The following is a 23,205-nucleotide window of genomic DNA, read 5'->3' on the forward strand; positions in this document are numbered from 1 at the left end:
GGTGGGTAGAAAATGCTAATCCCGGTATCCTATCCTGCTTCCGTTCCCCGGAGTGCCCTGCACCCCAAAGCCCACCCTTCCTCCCTATCTAACTGTGCTGGTCCAACCCGTCCATGCCGACCAGATATCCCAACCCAATCTAGTCCCACTTGCCAGCACCCGGCCCATATCCCTCAAAACCCTTTCTATTCATATACCCATCCAAAAGACTCTTAAATGTTACAATTGTACCAGCCTCGACCACATCCTCTGGCAGCTCATTCCATACATGTACCACCCTCTACGTGAAAGAGTTGCCCCTTAGGTCTCTTTATATCTTTCCCCTCTCACCCTAAACCTATGCCCTCTAGTTCTGGACTCCGCGACCCGAGGGAAAAGACTTTGTCTATTTATGCTATCCATGCACCTCATAATTTTGTAAACCTCTCTAAGGTTACCCCTCAGCCTCCGACGCTCCAGAGAAAACAGCCCTAGCCTGTTGAGCTTCTCCCTGTAGCTCAGTTCCTCCAACCCTGGCAATATCCTTGTAAATCTTTTCTGAACCCTTTCAAATTTCATAACATCTTTCCAATAGGAAAGAGACCTGAATTGCATGCAATATGCCAACAGTGGCCTAACCAATGTCCTGTACAGCCACAATATGACCTCTCAATTCCTGTACTCAATACTCTGACCAATAAAGGAAAACATACCAAACACCATCTTCACTGTCCTATCTACCTGCGACTCCACTTTCAAGGAGCTATGAACCTGCACTCCAAGGTCTCCTTGTTCAGCAACACTCCCTAGGACCTTACCATTAAGTGTATAAGTCCTGCTAAGGTTTGCTTTCCCAAAATGCAGCACCTCGCATTTATCTGAATTAAACTCCATCTGCCACTTCTCAGTCCATTGGCCCATCTGGTCCAGATCATGTTATAATCTGAGGTAACCCTCTTCGCTGTCCACTATACCTCCAATTTTGGTGTCATCTGCAAGTTCACTAACTGTACCTCTTATGCTGGCATCCAAATCATTTATGTAAATGACAAAAAGTAGAGGGCCCAGCACCGATCCTTATGGCACTCCACTGGTCACAGGCCTCCAGTCTGAAAAACAACCCTCCACCACCACCCTTTGTCTTCTATCTTTGAGCCAGTTCTGTATCCAAATGGCTAGTTCTCCCTGTATTTCATGAGCTCTAACCTTGCTAATCAGTCTCCCGGGGGAACCTTGTCGAACGCCTTACTGAAGTACATATAGATCACATCTGCTACTCTGCCCTCATCAACCTTCTTTGTTACTTCGTCAAAAAACTCAATCAAGTGTTTGAGACATGATTTCCCACGCACCAAGCCATGTTGACTATCCCGAATCAGTTCTTGCCTTTCCAAATACATGTACATCCTGTCCCTCAGGATCCCCTCCAACAGCTTGCCCACCACCAAGGTCAGGCTCACCAGTCTATAGTTCCCTGGCTTATCTTTACCGTCCTTCTTAAACAGTGGCACCAAGTTTGCCAACCTACAGTCTTCCGGCACTTCACCTGTGACTATCGATGATACAAATATCTCAGCAAGAGTAAAAAGTGAGGTCTGCAGATGCTGGAGATCAGAGATGAAAACGTGTTGCTGGTTAAAGCGCAGCAGATCAGGCAGCATCCAAGGAACAGGAAACTCGACGTTTCGGGCAAACGCCCTGATGAAGGGCTTTTGCCCGAAAAGTCGAGTTTCCTGTTCCTTGGATGCTGCCTGACCTGCTGTGCTTTAACCAGCAACACGTTTTCAGCTCTATCTCAGCAAGAGGCCCAGCAATCACTTCTCTAGCTTCCCACAGAGTTTTCAGGTACATCTGATCAGATCCTGGGGATTTATCCACCTTTAACCGTTTCAAGACATCCAGCACTTTCTCCTCTGTAATCTGGACATTTTGCAAGATGTCACTGTCTATTTCCCTACAGTCTATATCTTCCATATCCTTTTCCACAGATTACTGATGTAAAATATTCATTTAGTATCTTACCCATTTTCTGTGACTCCACACAAAGGCCACCTTGCTGATCTTTGAGGGGCCCTGTTCTCTCCCTATTTACCCTTTTGTCCTTAATATATTTGTAAAAACCCTTTGGGTTCTCCTTAATTCTACTTGCCAAAGCTATTTCATGTCCCCTTTTTGCCCTTCTCATCTCCCGCTTATGTATACTCCTACTGCCTTTATACTCTTCGAAGGATTCACGCGATCTATCCTGTCTATACCTGACATATGCTTCCTTCATTATCTTAACTAAGCCTTCAATTTTTTTAGTCATCCAGTATTCCCAATGCTTACCAGCCTTCCCTTTCACCCTGACAGGAATAAACTTTCTCTGGATTCTTGTTATCTTATTTCTGAAGGCTTCACATTTTCCAGCCATCCCTTTACCTGCGAACATCTGCCTCCAAAGACCTGGGTGTCCTCCTACACCAGTCACTGAAAGTAATCCTACAAATGCAGTGGGCAGTGAAGAAGGCAAATGGTAGTTTGCCCTTTATAGTGAGAGGATTTGAGTGCAGGAGTAGGAATGCAATTAAACAGGGCCTTGGTGAGATCACACCTGGAATGTTGTGTGCTATTTTATCTCCTTTATCTGAGAAAGGATGTTCTGGCTCTAGAGGTAGTGCAACAAAGGTTTATGAGGCTGATTTCAGGATGACATCTGTAGAGAGACTGGATCATATCTGGAATATAATTGAAACCTGTAAAATTCTAACAGGGCTACACAGGTTAAAATACAGGAAGGAGGTTCCCAGTGACCAGGACATCAGAACCAGGAGTCACATCTGAGGATACAAAATAGGCCATTTAGGACTGAATTGAACAGAAATTCACCTGGAGAATTGTGAGCCTGTGGAATTCTCTGCCATAGAAAATTGTTGAAGCCAAGCCATTGAGTGTTTTCAAAAGGAAAAAAAGTCGTAGTTCTCAACAGATCAAAGAGTATGTGGCAAAATGGAAACAAGATACTGTATCGGATGATCAGCCAAGGTCGTATTTAATGGAGAAGCAGGCTCAAAGGGCTTTTTTTAATGTATATTTTAACATTTTGTGTTTCCAGTTTTCTCTTTTCTATGTCCCGTCTCCTTGATTACGGGAAGCTAAGGAAGTGATTGCTGGGCCTCTTACTGAGATATTTGTATCATAGATACTCACAGGTGACATGCCAGAAGACTGGAGCTTGGCTAACATGGTGCCACTGTTTAAGCAAGTTGGTAAGGACAAGCCAGGAAACTATAGACCAGTGAGCCTGACATCAGTAGTGGACAAGTTGCTGGAAGAAATCCTGAGGTCCAGGATGTTCATGTATTTGGAAAGGCAAGGATTGATTAGGAATAGTCAACATGACTTTATGCATGCAAAATCATGTCTCACAAACTTGATTGAATTTTTTGAAGAAGTAACAAAGAGGATTGATGAGGGCAGAGCGGTAGATGTGAGCTATATGGACTTCAGTAAGGCATTCGACAAGGTTCACCATGGGAGACTGATGAGCGAGGTTAGACCTCATGAAATACAGGGAGAACTAGCCATTTGGATACAGAACTGGCTCAAAGTAGAAGACAGCAGGTGGTGGCGGAGGGTTGTTTTTCAGCCTGGAGGCCTGTGACCAGTGGAGTGCCACAAGAATTGGTGCTGGGTCCACTACTTTTCATCATTTATATAAATAATTTGAATGTGAGCATAAGAGGTATAGTTAGTAAGTTTGCAGATGACACCAAAATTGGAGGTGGAGTGGACAGTGACGAATGTTACCTCAGATTACAACAGGATCTTGATTAGATGGGCCAATGGGCTGAGAAGTGGCAGATGGAGTTTAATTCAGATAAATGGGAGGTGCTGCATTTTGGGAAAGCAAACCTTAGCAGGACTTATACGCTTAATGGTAAGGTCCTAGGGAATGTTGCTGAACAAAGAGACCTTGGAGTGCAAGTTCATAGCTCCTTGAAAGTGGAATCGCAGGTAGATAGGAAAGTGAAGATGGTGTTTGGTATGCTTTCCTTTATTGGTCAGAGTATTAAATGCAGGAGTTGGGAGGTCATGTTGCGGCTGTACAGGATATTGGTTAGGCCACTATTGGAATATTACGTGCAATTCTGGTCTCTTATCGGAAAGATGTTGTGAAACTTGAAAGGGTTCAGAAACTATTTACAAGGATGTTGCCAGGGTTGGAGGATTTGAGCTATCGGGAGAGGTTGAATAGGCTAGGGCTGTTTTCCCTGGAGCGTCGGAGGCTGAGCGGTGACCTTATAGAGGTTTATAAAATCATGAGTGGCATGGGTAGGATAAATAGACAAAGTCTTTTCCCTGGGTTGGGGGAGTCCAGACCTAGAGGGCATAGATTTAGGGTGAGAGAAGAAAGATATAAAGAGACCTAAGGGGCAATGTTTTCACTCAGGGTGATACGTGTATGGAATGAGTTGCCAGAGGAAGTGGTGGATGCTAGTACAATTGCAACATTTAAAAAGGCATCTGGGTGGGTATATGAATAGGGAGGGTTTGGAGGAATATGGGCCAGATGCTGGTAAGTGCGACTAGATTGGGTTGGGATATCTGGTCAGCATGGATGAGTTGGACTGAAGGGTCTACTTCCGTGTTGTACATCACTATGACTCTGTGACTGTTCTATAGATTACTTGAAAAAAATGTGGACACGAGAGCAATTGAAGTTGACAGCACTAAAATCAATAGATTTTTGTTAAGTTACTAAGGATTGTGCAACAAACAAATGTAAGTAGGGATGATGTACAGAATATCATAGTCTGAAAGAATGGTCTGAAAGGCATGAGTGGTTAGTGGCTAAATTGTCATGCTAGCATAGAAGGAAGTTGTTTTCTGATCTGAGATATATAATCCCTGACAGGGTTTTTTCTTTGGTACTGGCGCCATTCAGCTTGCTGAACAAAATAATTCATATGCAAAATTCTATGAGACAACATATTGTTGCAGTGCATTTGAGGGATATTTCTGAAGAAAAAAATGAGTTATGTAGCTATTAGCCCATATTTTCCAGCAGCCAGATAGTTGTTATCCCAGCATAGATGTAGGCTGTGCATGGGGACCCTGTAGCATCCCCATTGTAGCATTCTGTAGGGATTGTCTGGAAAATTGAAGATTCCACTGGTAATTCCAATAACCTTGGAATCCTTCAAAAGTATCCCTTTAAATTGGAGATTTTGGACAATTCTGATGAAATGAAGTTAATAATTTTAACCCTGAACAGTTGTCCTGTTAAATATTCAGCCTCCTAAGTAAGTATTCAACTGAAGAAACTTCTTATTTATATCAATTAGAGTTTCATCAACCCAAACAGCACTGCCAACAACTTCCCTTCCCTTCCCTTCCCTTCCCTTCTTCCCCCCCCCCCCCCCCACCCCACCACACCCAGTCCAGACCTGATCTGCGTTTCACCTCCCCCTCCTTAGGCGCTGGGCCACTGCTCCCCTTCCAACACTCCAGAAGAATCTCCATCCCCATATTTCACCCCCCAAACTGTCAATTTCGGTGACCCTGTTGGTTAATTGTTGAAAGGTTGCTTGAGCATTTATCATCCCAAACAACATAACTTCACATTGATAAAGTTCATCCCAGTTATGCAAGCTGATATTTCTTTGACAAGTTCCACTGACTGTTCCTTTTAATGAGCCTATTTTTGTGCTATATCATACTTGACAAGTCCTCCCACACTTTCTTCTAATTGTGGAATCAGATATGAATTTGTCCCTTTGTCAATGCTTTACCTTTTTGTAATCGATACACAGTCTTTATGATACATTCAGTTTCAGCTCAATCACAATACGTGAGTTCCAGTTACAATGACTTAATTCAATAAAGTTATTGTCCATCATAAATTCAATCTCTTCCCTCACTTGAGTTTACTTCTACGGGTTGTATACATAAAATTTTTTTGGATAACATGTATACCACTGTTAATATCATGGATTTGATTCTAACAGTTATTTTAGTACAAAGTTTGGGAGAAGATTTGTAGCTCGGGTGCTCGTTGTTGTGGTTCTGTTCGCCAAGCTGGGAGTTTTTGTTGCAAACGTTTCGTCCCCTTTCTAGGTGACATCCTCAGTGCTTGGGAACCTCCTGTGAAGCGCTTCTGTGATGTTTCCTCCGGCATTGATAGTGGCTTGTCTCTGCTGCTTCCAGTTGTCAGTTGCTGTCTGCTGCAGTGACCGATATATTGGGTCCAGGTCGATGTGTTTGTTGATGGAATCTGTGGATGAGTGCCATGCCTCTAGGAATTCTCTGGCTGTTCTCTGTTTGGCTTGCCCCATGATAGTAGTGTTGTCCCAGTCGAATTCATGTTGTTTGTCATCTGCGTGTGTGGCTACTAAGGATAGCTGGTCGTGTCGTTTCGTGGCTAGTTGGTGTTCATGGATGCGGGTTGTTAGCTATCTTCCTGTTTGTCCTATGTAGTGTTTTGTAGTCTAGAATTCTATCTAAACTTTTAAGCACAACTCTATACTGATTATTGTAGGATCAGCATCTGAATTTTCAACTTGTAATTCATTCTCAAATCATTGTGATATTCATTCAGTCCCCATTTTTTTAGATTAGATTAGATTACTTACAGTGTGGAAACAGGCCCTTCGGCCCAACAAGTCCACACCGACCCGCCGAAGCGCAACCCACCCATACCCCTACATTTACCCTTTACCTAACACTACGGCCAATTTAGCATGGCCAATTCATCTGACCCGCACATCTTTGGACTGTGGGAGGAAAGCGGAGCACCCGGAGGAAACCCACACAGACGTGGGGAGAACGTGCAAACTCCACACAGTCAGTCGCCTGAGGCGGGAATTGAACCCAGGTCACGTTCTCATAATCCTCTCAGTAAATATATCCCTTTGACCTATTATTACAACACACCTGCTGATTTTTTTGCCTCCTGTCTGCAGTACTTATGATGCGGTTCACATCTTGAGTTTCTTTTTGAACTGGTGAGGTCCAGAGAACCTTGCTTTCAACTGTTCCCCAAAGACAGATGGTAGTAGTAACACATTGCCTGTAGCAAGACTGTTATGAGCTTTGGCCTTTGTATTTCCTGTAGCTTCCATTGCTTTTTGAGCACTTTGCAAGTGCGTTTTGGCCAACGTGCAAGTTTTGGTTAATTTTCTTGGAAATTTGACGTATAACTCTGAAATATAGTCGATGTGTTTTAGCTTATGAATTTAAAGGGTCCTTTGAATTCATGCTTGTATATCCTTAAAAGGATTAGTCCTGTTAATGCAGTAGAAGTATCCTTCATGGCAAACAGTGCCAAGGGAATTAGGACATTCCTGACAATAAGTTCTAATCATAATTTGGTACCATTTTTCTAATGCTCCTTAAGATATTCTGAAGATGTAAATTGTTTTATTCTTACAAAACAAATTCATTGTTTCTTTGACTATTTTGACATTAAGTTTCAATGTTGATCTGATTTTTTTTTTGGGTAATCCATATCTTGTTTACAAATTAACCAACTTTTCTATTATCATTTTTGTCATAATTTTCCTCGCGGACACTGCCCCAGTGGATCTTGCAGAAATATCCAGAATTTGTGAAAAAATACCGGTTTGCACATTTGATGTTAGGTAGGACTTTACGCAATTTATTAAAGCTCTGTGAAAGGGTTTTTTGAAAAATGATATCAGAATGAAAGGAGTGGGTTCCACTACCTGACATGTAAGACATCATTTGGCAAAATTTAGCCACATCCTTATGGAATTCCAGCCGATAATTTTTTTTTGTATTTTAGCCTGCATTTTCAGAGTACCTAAGTGGCAGCCATTGGAATTTCATAAGCCATTTAAATTTAATTATAGTACTAAAGTGGAATTGACACCTAATAGACTGCTGCTAATAAGCATTGGATGGTATTTGAAATGGACTCCATTTTCTTATTAGCATTTGTATTTGCAATAATACTAAAGTATTATTATAACTTAAAGTTGGTTTAATTTAATTTTTAAACAAGATATGGATTACCCAAAGAAATACAGTCAGATCAACATTTAAACTTGATATCAAGTTTGTCAGGTATTGATTCTGGTTCAGTTGTTGAGTGGGCTGTTTATTACAGCTCTTTTAATTCAGATTGTTTAGATTTATTGTCATATGCATTGTAGTACAGTATAGGAGTAAAGTGAAAAGTGTACACAGTCGCATTCTTCCACCTTAGTGTGCGTAAAACAGGACTAAAAACAGAAGCAGCAATCAAACAAAGCCAAAAGAAAAGGAATGTCCAAATCACTTCCACGCTTATGCCATGAGTCCTGTCCACCAGAAGAACAAAGCCACAAGTCCATTCCTCAGTCTGCGATCACTCAGCTCTGAGTTCCTGCTTACCTCCACAGTCTGAATGCCTCCACCATCAAATACCCGGGCCTAGCCATACCCTGGAACTGTACCACAGCCACTGGAACTATGTCATAATTCACACTTTACCTGTTGTATTTCTATTAAAGAAAACAAATAAATTTGTCAGCCTCATTCTCTTTTCCTTTAAACATTATTTAAATTTTCAAAAATAGCGTCAGACAACTGGATTTCTATATCATCTCTCCTTTTTGTAAGCTCATCCTCTTCCTGTCTAATTCTATGCCCTGAGGTCTGCTTAAGCCACAGTCAGGAAATAATCCAGGATATTCCTCCTCTTTCTTTTATTTTTGCTGGTGTTTATACACCCTTGATGAGGCCTTTAGGTTTGAAACAGATATTGATTCTCCAAGATAATATCACTTCCTTCTGGAGGGATTTGAAGCACAACTATGAATACTTCATTTACTAAGCCACGCTTTAATACAACTCCTTTATAATGGGACCAGTTTCTAAAGTCTTTGTATACTTCCATTTACTAACTCCACTGGAAGATAATTAGAGTCATAGAGATGTACAGCATGGAAACAGACCCTTCAGTCTAACTCGTCCATACCAACCAGATATCCCAACCCAATCTAGTCCCACCTGCCAGCATCTGGCCATATCCCTCCAAACCCTTCCTATTCATATACCCATCCAGATGCCTTTTTAAATGTTGCAATTATACTAGCCTCCATCACTTCTTCTGGCAGCTTGTTCCATACACATAGCACCCACCCCTTGGGTCTCTTTTATATCTTTCCCTCTCACCTTAAACCTCTGCCCTCTAGTTCTGGATTCCCCGATCCAGGGAAAAGACTTTGTCTATTTATCCTATCCGTGCCCCGCATGGTGTTACAGACCTCTTTAAGATCACCCCTCAGCCTCCGACGCTCCAGGGAAAACAGCCCTAGCCTATTCAAACTCTCCCTATAGCTCAAATCTTCCAACCCTGGCAACATCCTTGTAAGTCTTTTCTGAACCCTTTCAAGTTTCACAACATCCTTCCAATAGGAAGGAGACCAGAATTGCATGCAATATTCCAACAGTGGTCTGACCAATGTCCTGTACAGCTGCAACATGACCTCCCAGCTCCTGTACTCAATACTCTTAATTGAAGCACAACCAGCATCAGCAACTAATCCAAGTTGGAGGACGGGAATAATTTCTGGCTGTAACAGGTTGCTCCTTATTTTGAGGTGTTGGAGGTGATTTCCTTGAATCTCAGGAGCAGTAATTACTGTTTTATATGCTGTTGCATTGTTTTGGAACTTCGGAGGAAAAAAAGTCGAAACAACAGCACTTTTAAAAGGGAGAGGAACAGACAAAGGTAGCACATGGTCAGGTCAGTGCAAGAGAGAGAGAGAAGAAGAAACCCACACTGCTAACTGATACAGCAGTGAACCTGCGCAGTTACTGCCTTTGCTGTTTAATTCATGTATTGCTGGACATCGGAATGCGTCTGGGAAAATTAACAAGCAGTGAAATTTATAAGTAATCTTGCAGGAACTTGTTTGGGAGAGGTCAGAACACAGAAACAGATAAGTGAATATTTTTAAGTGTGGCCTCACAGAAAGTCTGCAGTATTGAGTAGAGTGGGTTCTTTCTTGATTATATGTTTTATTGAGATATGTGTCTTGAATAAACTTAAAAATATAAGTCATAAGTATTAAGTTAGTCTGGAGCAGTGTTTTGTAAAGGAATAAGACAGTGCTATTTTTTGGGTCTGTAGATTGGAAGAAGCAAACATGACCTTTAGTAGAGTGATGTGCTCTTCTTGTCGGATGTGGGAGTTCAGGGAGGGTTTACATGTTACTGAGGATTATATCTGCAATAAATGCTGTTGGTTACGAATCCTATCAGATTGAATGGATCGGTTGGAAAGACAGAGGCAAAAGGAATTTACAAGAGCAAGGAGATGTGATGGATGGCAGTTACAGGACGGGAGAAAAGTTGCAGATACAGTCACATAGATGGGTTAACTCCAGGAAAGGTGAGAGAGGCAGGCAAGTAGACCAGGAGTCTTCTGTGGCTATCCCCATTTCAAACAAGTATGCTGTTTTGGAAAATGTAGGGGGTGTTGGATTCTCAGGGAAATGTAGCAAGAACAACTAAATTTCTGGTATCGAGACAGACTCCAGTGCAATGAGGGGTATGTTGGGTTCCCAGAGATCGATTGTGTTAGGGGACTCTCTAGTCTGAGGAGCAAATAGACGTTTCTGTGGCCAGCAGCGAAAAATCAGAATGGTGTATTGCCTCCCTGGTGCCAGGATCAAGGATGTCTCAGAGAGAATGCAAAATGTTCTCAAGGGGGAGAGGGACCAACAGGAGGTCATTGTACACATTGGAGCTAATGACATAGGAAGGCAAAAGGATGAGATTCTGAAGGGAGAATGTAGAGAGTTAGGCAAGAATTTAGTAGTAATATCTGGATTACTCCCAGTGCTGCGAGCTAGTGAGGGTTGGAATAGGAGGATAGAGCAGATTGAATGCATGACTGAGGAGCTGGTATATAGAAGAAGGATTCATTTTTGGATTATTGGAATCTCTTCTGGAGTAGAAGTGATCTGTACAAGAAGGACAGATTGCACTTGAATTGGAGGGGAACTAATATACTGGCAGGAAGATTTGCTAGAGCTGCTCAGGAGGATTTAAACTATTAAGGTGGTGGGGGTGGGACCCAGGGAGATAGTGAGGAAAGAGATCAATCTGAGAGTGGTACAGTTGAGAAAAGAAGCGAGTCAGGGCAGGCAGGGACAAATCGGAGAACAGGGTAGGACTGGTAAATTAAACTGCATGTATTTCAATGCAAGAGGCCTAACAGGGAAGGCAGATGAACTCTAGGCATGGTTAGGAACATGGGACTGCGATATCATAGCAGTTACAGAAACATGGCTCAGGGATGGACTGGAATGGCAGCTTAATGTTCCAGGATACAAATGCTACAGGAAGGACAAAAAAGGGGAAGCAAGAGAGGAGGGGGAGTGGCATTTTTGATAAGGGAGGGCATTCCTGGAAATACATCCAGTGAAGTTATTTGGAACTGAGAAATAAGAAAGGTATGATCACCTTGTTGGGATTCCCCTAATAGTCAGCGGGAAATTGAGAAACAAATTTGTAAGGAGATTTCAGTTATCTGGAAAAATAACAGGGCGGTTATGTTAGGGGATTTTTAACTTTCCAAACATAGACTGGGACTGCCATAGTGTAAAGGGTTTAAATGGAGAAGAATTTGTTAAGTGTGTACAAAAAAGATTTTCTAATTCAGTATGTGAATGTACCTACAAGAGAAGGTGCAAAACTTGATCTATGCTTGGGAAATAAGGCAGGGCAGGTGACTGAGGTGTCAGTGGGGGAGCACTTCGGGGCCAGCGACCATAATTCTATTTAATTTTAAAATAGTGATGGAAAAGGATAGACCAGATCTAAAATTTGAAGTTCGAAATTGTAGGAAGGCCAATTTTGATTGTATTCGGCAAGAATCCCGACTCAGGCGACTGACTGTGTGGAGTTTGCACGTTCTCCCCGTGTCTGCGTGGGTTTCCTCCGGGTGCTCCGGTTTCCTCCCACAGTCCAAAGATGTGCGGGTCAGGTGAATTGGCCAAGCTAAATTGCCCGTAGTGTTAGGTAAGGGGTAAATGTAGGGGTATGGGTGGGTTGCGCTTCGGCGGGTCGGTGTGGACTTGTTGGGCCGAAGGGCCTGTTTCCACACTGTAAGTCTAATCTAAAAACTGTCAAAAGCTGATTGGGGGCAGATGTTCACAGGTAAAGGGACAGCTGGAAAATGGGAAGCCTTCAGAAATGAGATAACGAGAATCCAGAGAAAGTATATTCCTGTCAGGGTGAAAGGAAAGTCTGGCAGGTATAGGGAATGCTGGATGATTAAAGAAATTGAGGGTTTTGTTAAGAAAAAGAAGGAAGTATGTGTCAGGTATAGACAGGATAGATCGCGTGAATCCTTTGAAGAGTATAAAGGCAGTAGGAGTATACATAAGCGGGAAATGAGAAAGGCAAAAAGGGGATATGAGATAGCTTAGGCAAATAGAGTTAAGGAGAATCCAAAGGGATTTTACAAATACAATAAGGAGAAAAGGGTAACTCAGGAGAGAATACTGCCCCTGAAAGATCAGCATGGTGGCCTTTGTGTGGAGCCGCAGGAGATGGGGGAGATACTAAACGAGTGTTTTGTATCAGTGGAAAAGGACATGGAAGGGATAGAATGTAGGGAAATAGATGATGACATCTTGCAAAATGTCCATATTACAGAGGAGGTAGTGCTGGATGTCTTGAAACGGTTAAAGGTGGATAAATCCCCAGGTCTTGATCAGGTGTACCCGAAAACTCTGTGGGAAGCTAGAGAAGTGATTGCTGGGCCTCTTTCTGAGATATTTGTATCATCGATAGTCACAGATGAGGTGCCAGAAGACTGGGGTTTGGCTAACATGGTGCCACTGTTTCAGAAGGGTAGTAAGGAGAAGCCAGGGAACGATCAACCAGTGAGCCTGGCATCAGTAGTGGGCAAGTTGTTGGAAGGAATCCTGAGGGACAGGATGTACATGTATTTGGAAAGGCAAGGACTGATTAGAGATAGTCAACATGGATTGATGCATGGGAAATCATGTCTCACAAACTTGATTGAGTTTTTTGAAGAAGAAGCAAAAAAGATTGATGAGGGCAGAGCAGTAGATGTGATCTATGTGGACTTCAATAAGACATTCGACAAGCCTCCCCATGAGAGACTGGTTAGCAAGGTTAGATCTCACGGAATACAGGGAGATCTAGCCATTTGGATACAGAAGTGGCACAAAAGGTAGAAGACAGAGGGTGGTGGTGGAGGGTTGTTTTTCAGACTAGAGGCCTATGACCAGTGGAGTGCGTTTATCAGCCCGGAGGCCTCTGCCAGTGGAGTGCCACAAGGATTGGTGCTGGGTCCACTATTTTTCATCATTTATATAAATGATTTGCATGTGAACTTAAGAGATATAGTTAGTAAGTTTGCAGATGACACCAAAATTGGAGGTGTAGTGAACAGCAAAGAAGGTTACCTCAGCTTACAACAGGATCTTGATCAGATGGGCCAATAGGCTGAGAAGTGGCAGATGGACTTTAATTCAGATAAGTATGAGGTGCTGCATTTTGGGAAAGCAAATCATAGCAGGACTTATACACTTAATGGTCAGGTCCTAGGGAGTGTTGCTGAACAAAGAGATCTTGGAGTACAGGTTCAAAGCTCCTTGAAAGTGGAATCGCAGGTAGATGGGACAGTGAAGGTGGTGTTTGGTATGCTTTCCTTTATTGGTCAGAGTATTGAGTACAGGAGTTGGGAGGTCATGTTGAGGCTGTACAGGATATTGGTTAGGCCACTGTTGGAGTATTGCGTGCAATTCTGGCCTCCTTCCTATCAGAACAATGTTATGAAATTGAAAGGGTTCAGAAAAGATTTACAAGGATGTTGCCAAGCTTGGAGGATTTGAGCTATAGGGAGAGTTTGAATAGGCTAGGGCTGTTTTCCCTGGAGCGTCGGAGGCTGAGGGGTGACCTTAAAGAGGTCTGTAACACCATGAGGGGCACGGATAGGTTAAATAGACAAAGTCTCTTTCCTGGGGTGGGGGAATCCAGACCTAGTGGGCATAGATTTAGGGTGAGAGGGGAAGGATAAAACAGAGGAATTCTTTCACACACAGGGTGGTACCTGTATGGAATGACCTGCCGGAGGAAGTGGTGGAGGCTAGTACGATTGCAACATCTAAAAGGCATCAGGATGGGTATATGAATAGGAAGGGTTTGGAGGTATATGGGCCGGGTGCTGGCAAGTGGGACTAGATTAGGTTGGGATATCTGGTCAGCATGGGCGAGTTGGACCGAAGGGTCTGTTTCTATACTCTACATCTCTATGACTCTGACTAGTTTGTTCCAGTGGCTCTCAATATCTTTACTGGTTTACCTCTTTAATTAGAAGAATAAGGGAGCATCTCTCACTTTCAATAAAGTATTCACGACTTTAATGGTCTGATTCTTTTTGTCATTTAGTGAAAAATGATTCTCTGGACTGCCTAAGTCATCTCTCCCTTCGTAGATTCTAAGCAAATATCCGCCACTTGTTCTTTTGCTCTAGTTTTAATACCCACTTCCCTTTCTGTTGCATCCTTTTCAGTTCAAGGCTGACTTTCTGACCTCTTTTTTGGGGTCTGGAGGTGGGGGGGGGGGGGGGGGGGGGGGGAGTGGGGTGTCACCTTCGCGGAACTAAAAGCAAAATTCCATTTGTCTTTATTTTAAAACTAAATGCGCCATCAGATATATTGGGACAAATTATGCAGCTGCTTATTTTAAGAAACTTGCTAACTGCTTGGTGACATTGCTATTGAAATAACTACTCATAACCTATTTCTAATAAACTTTTCAGCGAACACTTGGGACGTGGTTTATAGTGGAGCTACCAGAGAACATGTGTGTGACCACCTTAATCCTGGCTGTGTCTACCAGTTGCGACTTTACTGCATTAGTGAAGGAGGGCAGAGTCCGGTAATTTTGACATTTATCATTCTGGACACATAACTGTCCCTTTGTAATAAAATGAGTAAAGATCCAGCAATCTTAGAAGTAGTGTACCTTGTGTACATTTACTTTTAAAAAGTATTTTAGGGAACTGCTTTGGGAATCTTATAAGAATCATATTAGCATGATCATTAATTTTTGTGATGAATAACTTTTACAGGTCTCAGAAACATTATTAGTGCAGACACCAGCAGTTCCCCCTGGTCCTTGCCAACCACCAAGACTTGTCGGTAAAGCTCGGGCAAGAGAAATACAGTTACGATGGGGTGAGAGCCATTTGTCACTGCACTGCTGAAACTATAAGTTTTAGTCCACGGTGATATGTGAAGTTGTGTACAGAATGAGCTTAGCCTGTGATATTAAATAATTTTTATGTTGATGCATGCTGAGATATATAGCTGCCAGTTATCTTTGATCCACACTGATTCATGTACCCAACAGAAATTGTTTTTTTTTGGTGGAACATCTTTATTTGAACCATACTTCGCTAGTAATTCTTCAGAAAAAAGTTTAGAATTCTTTAAAAATTTGTTTTCCACTTTACTTTTTGCAAATACATTATTTAAATATGGTTCTAAATTTATACTCCAAAACTGAAAGTATATCATTCATAAAGATTTAGTAATATTGCTCTTCTGATCAAAGGGTCACTGAACTCAAAACTGTTTTCTCCCCACTGGAGCTGCTACACTTGCTTAGTTTCTCCAGCAATTTCCATTTTTGTTTCAGAACTCCAGCATCTGCAGTTCTTTGTCTTCCTTTAGTGCCTAATATTAATTCTTATAAGTCTCTGTTGTTATTAAAATAAATGTCTACCTATACTAAATAGTAGTGGAATCCTTTGAAATGTAACCACTTGAACTCACTTTTTGTCAACTTTGTAGCTTGGAAGCAACTTAAAGAATCTCAAGCTGCTTTTGATGTATGTTAATCTGGATACCATAAACATGTTGGACCTTTGAAACTGTAAAACAGCAGTGAACTTCAAACGTCTACATTTCTTCTAAAGCTACAAATTGGCATGTAGGACATTTCCATCTAGACCCATTGCACAAATATTCCTTAAGTTATATAAATGTTTTAATTTGTCTTAAAGTTGGGAGCAGATAAAGCTGATTTAATGTATCTAAAAATAATTGTTCCTCATTTTAAAAGAAAAAAAACACAAGTACAAATACTTGAATCTGCTTTCTCTGTCTTAGTTGTAAATGGTTTGCTATGTAAATACTATTTTACAAAGTTTAATCATTTCCATTGAATATTTAATTCCACTGACAGGTGATATGCTCTTTTTTGAAAAAGGGCACAGAAGTAGTTATTCTTCAATTAGACTATGCCTGAACTTATGCATTAACTCCACTTTGCTGCTGAAATATATATCCTTTGGTTCCTTCCATGTAACAAAAAAAATCTGGAAATGTCTTCTTGTATTATATACTACATATTATTTTTATCTCCCGTTTAATTTTTTTAACCTTGATTATGTACATTGGAAGAATATATGAGACCTTAGCAGCTTAGTATAAAAATTGTAAAAAATGTTAATGCCTACATTACACCTGTGCCCAATAAAATTGATATGAACACTAATTAACATTCCTTAGAAGCTTAATCACAACAGCAAGGAATTGCGTAAATAGGGCCCATTGTGGATTTTATTGTATTTAAATTGTTCAACTTATCAGCTCAGTGAGGCATTTTTTTTCATAAGGCCATAGATGGCATCTTAAAATTCCAACATCTGTTGTCAATTTGCAAACTTTTCACAGATTAACTATTTGACTTCCTTTTTGATTAACTGTACTATTATCTCCTTATATGATTAGGTCATACTTTGATAATACGCTTGTGAAGCCTAGGGGCATTTTTCTATGCTAAAGGTATGATATAAGTGTATATTTTTGACTTGAAAGTGTAGAAGCTTGATTTGTCTCATTAGGCCAACCTCCTATAACTGGCGGTTCTCAAGTAATCAGTTATAGACTGGAAATGTCTGCATCAAACCTGACTGAACCCAAGGAGGTGTACGAGGGACCTGACACAGAATGTACAGTCAGCAGCCTGCTTCCAGGAAAGATGTACAGTTTTCGACTTCGGGCTGTAAACAAAGCAGGGGTAAGGGTCAAGATTCTGGAAAGCTCACTGAAATGTCAAATCTTAAGAAGAACCTTCAGTATTAGAATATAAGTGGGTGGAGATGCATTCAATCCAGCCCTGTTAGCTTTTGGTTTTGATGCAGCATTGTTCAGGTCTTTCAGAGACATTATTCTGTACAGTAATTTGTTGTTAGATTGGTGTAGTTGTTAACATAACATTGCCTTCTACAGGCTCAGACTAACAATATAGTTATTTTGAAATTACTATTTTCTGTAGCACCCATGTGTTCAAATGTTTGCTCAGCATTGATGGTTATGGGATAATTGATGGTTCATTCCTTTGTTTCTATGGTTAATGAAGATAGGAGTACAAGTAAGTTACTGCAGGAGAAAAAGAAGTGTTCATTAGTTTTGTGATAGAGAAGGTGGGATTATCAAGAATTTGTTCAAAGCAGTAATACTGTAAATTTCTAAGATAGCAAGATTACAAGGACAAATTATTATAAAAGAAACAATTTGTAAACCACTGGTTATATTTTAGAGCTGTTTGAATGAAAAGTAACTTGTTCTTTTATCATGAAGTGTGGGTTGATCAATCCACAGTCTACATGAGTTCTCTTTCTAATCTTCCAGTTTAAGTTTAACATTTTGGTATTAAATATCTTACAGATTTTAACAACAGTTGTACAATCCAAATACTTATATGTTCTTTCCTCATAGTGTGGTCCTTATTCAGAAAAATGTGAAATTTGCACAGCTGCAGGATGTCCTGACCAATGCAAAGCTCCACATGTTGTGTGCAAAACAGCCACGTGTGTGCACGTCAGCTGGACAGTATGTATTATGTCTCCCTTTTGTCTTACTAATCTTGTGGCAAAAATTAACTCCTGTTTATTTCAATTTTAGTTGGATTATTTGATTGTACATACCTGAAAAGTAAGAATCAGTTACTGTAAACAACTTCTGAGAGTTGTAGGAGAATTGTATTTGAGCTCCTAGTCATACCTGAGGATCAAGCACCTCAAAGATCCTGGCCTAGAAATTAGTTTAAGCTTTGAAGTGTCAAATAAAATGATCTCTACTTCCAAAGGGGTCCAAAAATCAAGATGATTCAGAACTTGGTTCTTAGCATATATGATTGCAGTAAACATCTAGTGACCATCATTTAATGTTCTGAAGACTCTAATTTCAAGGTTGTTTCTGTAAATACTAGAAAGAATAGGAGACAACAGGGAGCGTGCTGACTGACTTCCTCATGAGCAAAGAGCTTGTTCAACTAGGAGGATGTTTTCTAAAGAGATAGCTTGTGCCAGTGATTGCTGTTAGTTAGAATGCTAATTTGAGTAGAGTAAACTAGACTTTGAAACCTAATTTGTTTGTTGTTTGACATTCAGAAATACATCACATATTTATACACTTAATTTTGTTCTTGCAGACTCCAGCTGATAATGGTGCCGATGTGACAGAGTACAGGCTGGAATGGGGAGTTGTGGAAGGCATCCTGCAAATATGTTATTGTGGTCCCGGTCTAAATTTTGAAGTGAAGGGGCTTTTGCCAGCCACAACATACTTTTGTAGAGTGCAGGTAATTAAGAAACATAGAGTTATACAGCACAGAAACAAAACCCTTTGGTCTAACTTGAGCGTGTCACCAGATATGCTACATTGATCTAGGCCCATTTGTCAGCATTTGGTCCATATCACTCTAAATCCTTCCTATTCGTGTACCCAACCAGATGCCTTTTAAATGTAAGTGTAGCTGCTTCCACCATGTCACCGAGTAGCTTATTCCATACCCCACATTCTGCAAGAAAAGTTGCCCCTCAGGTTCCTTTTAAATATTTCCCTTTTCACCATAAATCTATGCCCTCTAGTTTTGGACTTCCATATCTTAAGAAAAAGACCCTGGTTTTACATCCCATCCACAACCCTCAGGAGTTTGTATGCCTCTAAACCCATCAGCCTCCAACACTCAAGGGAAAAAGCCTTGGCCTTTGTCTAGCTCAAACTTCTTTGTCTAGCTCAAACCTTTCAAACCCAGCAACATCCTTGTAAATCTTTTCTGAAAAATTTCAGATACAAATATAGAAACTGTGGATGTGCTGAGGACAAGGCGATTATATGCCTATAGAATCTAAGCTAGCATTGATGTGATTATAAAGTATAGGTTTAAGGTGTAGGAGATGGTGGCATAGTGGTAATACCACTGGACTGGTAATCCAGATGCCCAGGCATGTGGGGATAAGAATGCAACTCTCACAATGGCATCTTGTGGATTTTAGATTTCATAATTGCAACCATGAAAACTATCATTGCTTGTTGGAATAATTCCAAGATCCATCATCACTAAATCTCCCTTTGCAAAGTATAGTTTAAATGAAAAATTTTAATTGCCTTTTTTTTAATATTCTTTGCTTCAACAGTTACTGAATATAAAAAGTTAATTCTGATGACATTAAGGACTTACTGCAAAACATACCTCTCATTACTGAGGAGGATAGACTTTGAGTCCTTTTCAGATATTGCTATTTGTGTAAGGCAGAACTTCCTGTTCTATAATTAATTTGCTTTTTAGTGCTTTGAACCTGTTGTATTTTGTTCAATGTTGTAAATTACATCAAATTAATTCAACAGATTTCCCTTTTCCTATTTGATTTCCTATATTAGGTACTTCTTTTTAAAACTGAAAAACTCAGCTTTTTTTTTGTAAATATATTTATTAGCGAATTTTTTTAACTTTAGAAACATATAAAATTATTGAAAAATACAATCAATAACAAATATCAGTATAATAAAAAGAAAACAAACAAAAACTATTAACCTACTTTCTAATACAAGAAAACCCTAACACTGTGCCAAGCAACACCAAAAAAAGAAAGAAAAGCAAAAAAAAACACCAATACAGAACAGCTATGCTCAGTGCAAAGCTACCAAACAGAGAAACAGGAGCATTGTATATATACCCGTATTAACTCAGGAGACCCCCTCCAAGGCCCAGGCCTTGACAAATTTAACATCCTGGTAAAACAAATGCCCTAGTTAAGACAACTGACAAATCTGTTTCCAAATAACTCAAGAAGGGCTGCCATGTCTTATAAAAATGGTCTGTTGTGTGATGCACCATGTTTGTAAAAAAATGTTCAAGGGAATGTGCTCCATAATTCATTTCTGCCATCCCAGCAAGCCCAATGGGTTTTCAAACACCCAGTTCATCAGAATATTCTTCCGTGCATAGTATGCAAGAATACTAAAAAGTTACTTCCCATGCCCGTTTAAAGATGGTAAATTTGGTAGACCTAAGAGGAGGGATATCGGGTCTACTTTGACTTCAGTCCTCAATACCCTCCCTATCTCTCCCGCCACAGCTCTCCAGTAAATACTGAGCCTGTGGCATGTCTAGAAGCAATGGGTAAGAGTACCTACACTTATTTTACATTTGGGGCACGCTGAAGATGCCCCTTTTTTTAAAACTTCGCTAGACGGTCTGGTGCCAGCTGAGCCCTGTGCAGAACTTCTAACTGCGTAGCGCATGTCCTATTACAGATTGAGATGTTTCGAGTATTCTCCCATATGTTCTCCCTTGTTTCAGAAGAGATCTCCACTCCTAGGTCTTGCTCCCAGACCTCACATAACCAGTTAATATCCTGCGAGACTCTGCCACCCAGCAGGCAATAGGGGAACTAACTGAAAGGGTGCTTGTGGAATGTAGCATCAACCTCTCTGTATTGGGCTTACAGGGCTTAGTGAGAAGCGTACTCTTCTTTTAGATGAAACCCCTAACCTGAAAAAATCAGAAAAGAATTCTGCTGGGTAACCTGTATTTGCAGCTCAGTTGTTCAAAAGATATAAGCTCCCCCTCAAACAAGTCTCCCAAATGAGAAACTCCTCTCGCTGCCCATAGTTTGAATCCTGAGTCCATCATCCCTGGTCGGAACCCTGGCATGCCAACTATAGGTGTAAAAGGCAAACTCTTGGATAAACAACCCTCACTCTGACGCATCGCCCTCCATGCCTTGACTGTACTAATGACAATGGGGTTCTGGCAGTGGTTTATAACTGTCCTCATCTTATCCATGAACAACAGGTTAATAAGAGGACACTTTGCTTGGGAGGCCTCAATATCCAGCCATATTGAGTTTGGATCGTTACCTACCCAATCGCAGACAAAGGACAGCGGGGAACTCAATTGATACCCTTTGATGTCTGGGCAATCAACTCCGCCCCCTCCTTGAGGCAACTGCAATTTAGTAAGTTTGATGAGCCCAAGATGCCAGACAAAGGAACCAAACCACCCCATAAGCTTCTGCAGCGTTGATCTAGAAACATGATAGGGAGCATACACATGGGATAAAGCAAACGAGGAAGAACACTCATCTTAATGAGAGATATTCGGCCCAGCCATGAAATTGGAAGAGCCTCCATCTCTGAAGATCTCGCCTAATATTGTCGAGCAAGTGAACAAAGTTAGTCCAAAATAACAGATCAAACTTGGGGGTAATAAAAATGCCTAGGAATTCCCTAGACATAAAAGTGCCCGTGAGCACTTAAAAGGGAACTTAAGAGCCACCTTCAACTTCTGGCACATCCTTAAGACTCCCCAAAGGCATAGCCTCCGATTTTGCAAAGTTAAACTTATACCCTGAAATAGCCCCAAATGAATTAATACATTGTATCAAATGGGGTACAGAGATCATTGGGTTCAATAAAAACAGAAGGACATTATCCGCATACAGTGCAATCTTGTGTGCCCTCGATTCCACTTCCGGAGCGGTTATGTGGACGTTCTGATGAGTGGCCTCTGCCAGGGGCTATATCACCAACATAAACAACAATGGTGAGAGGGGGCAGCATTGCCGACTACCCCTACCAATCATAAAATTCCCAGTCTTCACCCGGTTGGTGATGATTGTGGCCAGAGGGTGGCGATATAAAACCTCCACCCACCTAGCAAAGACTCCATCCAACTCAAACTGTTCTAAGACATAAAAATATACGGCCATTCCACCCAGTCAAATGCTTTCTCTGCATCTATGGAAATCACCAACTTTTGAATCGATCGTTGTTGACAAACTTGGACCATATTCAGCAACCTTCTAATATTATTAGAGGACCCTTATAAAGCCTGTCTGGTCCTCTTTAATAATATGGGGCAACACTCTTTCCAATCTCAGCACCAGGATCTTGGACAGAATCTTGAAATCTGACTTTAATAGAGAGATGGGCCTGTATGAGGCACAATCCTCAGGAACCTTCCCCTTCTTAAGAATTAAGGAAATATTAGCTTCTCTCAAAGATGGTGGTAGACATCCATGTATACAGGAATGATTGTACATCTCCAACATTGGCCCTGACAGAATCCCTACAAACTCCTTATAAAACTCACCCGGAAGACCGTCAGGGCCAGGCGCTTTCCCACTTTGAAGTTGCCTAGCTGCCTCCTGTATTTCCTGAACTGTCAAGGGGGCATTAAGGAAAGAGGACTGTTCCAAGGTTACCCCTGGGAAAAACCCAGTTTTTAGCATCAAAATGAAAACAAAGTACTGGAAATAATTTTTAGATCTGGTACCATCTTTGGAGAGAAAAATAATTAACTTGTAGAGTGAGATTTAACTCTTTTTCAGATTAGGTTTCTGCACTGTTGCCCATATCTCTTACACCAGAAATCAGTTTTCTGGTTCTTTCCTGCACTGCTCCCAACTCCGACAGACCATCTATATGACCAGAACAGGACGTAGTACTTGGATGTACTCCAATTAGTGCAGTCTGAGAGTCAAGTTTTACTAAGGCTAATGATCTCTTTCAACTCATCATTATTTCAACACTGTTTACGGAGGTCATTCAGTTTTTCCTCCTATATAAACTGCTTTATACTTTGATCATCTTCATTTTCATCTAATGTATTTCTTATTTTTAAGTTTTGTCTGACTCAATTTCTGAACGACCTTTTCTCCCTTTGAGTCTGGTCATGTTTGCAGAGAATATCAATTTGCATTGAATTCAAATAATTATAAACAATAAGCATTTAAAATTCAGTATTGTTTCTATACCTGAACCTATTCCAACAAAATGTGCTGTTTTCAGCCAATTTCTTTGGTCACTCTCAAGATTCAACCTTAATAGTGACCCTAAGATTCTCTTTCAGTGAATGTTGAATTTTAAGTATGCATCTTAATTCAGTTGAATAAGA

The 23,205-nt window shown here is 40.8% G+C and overlaps 1 protein-coding gene across 5 annotated transcripts in view; it reads left to right on the plus strand.

Moving 5' to 3' along the window:
- The window catches only part of fndc3a (fibronectin type III domain containing 3A), a 218,447-nt gene that overhangs the window by 166,556 nt on the left and 28,686 nt on the right, over nt 1-23,205 (plus strand). For all 5 annotated transcript variants that reach the window (XM_060833376.1, XM_060833378.1, XM_060833374.1 and 2 more), the window contains 5 exons: nt 14,771-14,889; nt 15,083-15,188; nt 16,862-17,037; nt 17,739-17,852; nt 18,454-18,603. In XM_060833376.1, coding sequence (XP_060689359.1) covers nt 14,771-14,889; nt 15,083-15,188; nt 16,862-17,037; nt 17,739-17,852; nt 18,454-18,603 — 665 coding nt within the window. The remainder of the gene's footprint in view (nt 1-14,770; nt 14,890-15,082; nt 15,189-16,861; nt 17,038-17,738; nt 17,853-18,453; nt 18,604-23,205) is intronic.

The sequence above is a fragment of the Hemiscyllium ocellatum genome, chromosome 12 (assembly GCF_020745735.1).
Source record: "Hemiscyllium ocellatum isolate sHemOce1 chromosome 12, sHemOce1.pat.X.cur, whole genome shotgun sequence".
NCBI lineage: Eukaryota > Metazoa > Chordata > Chondrichthyes > Orectolobiformes > Hemiscylliidae > Hemiscyllium > Hemiscyllium ocellatum.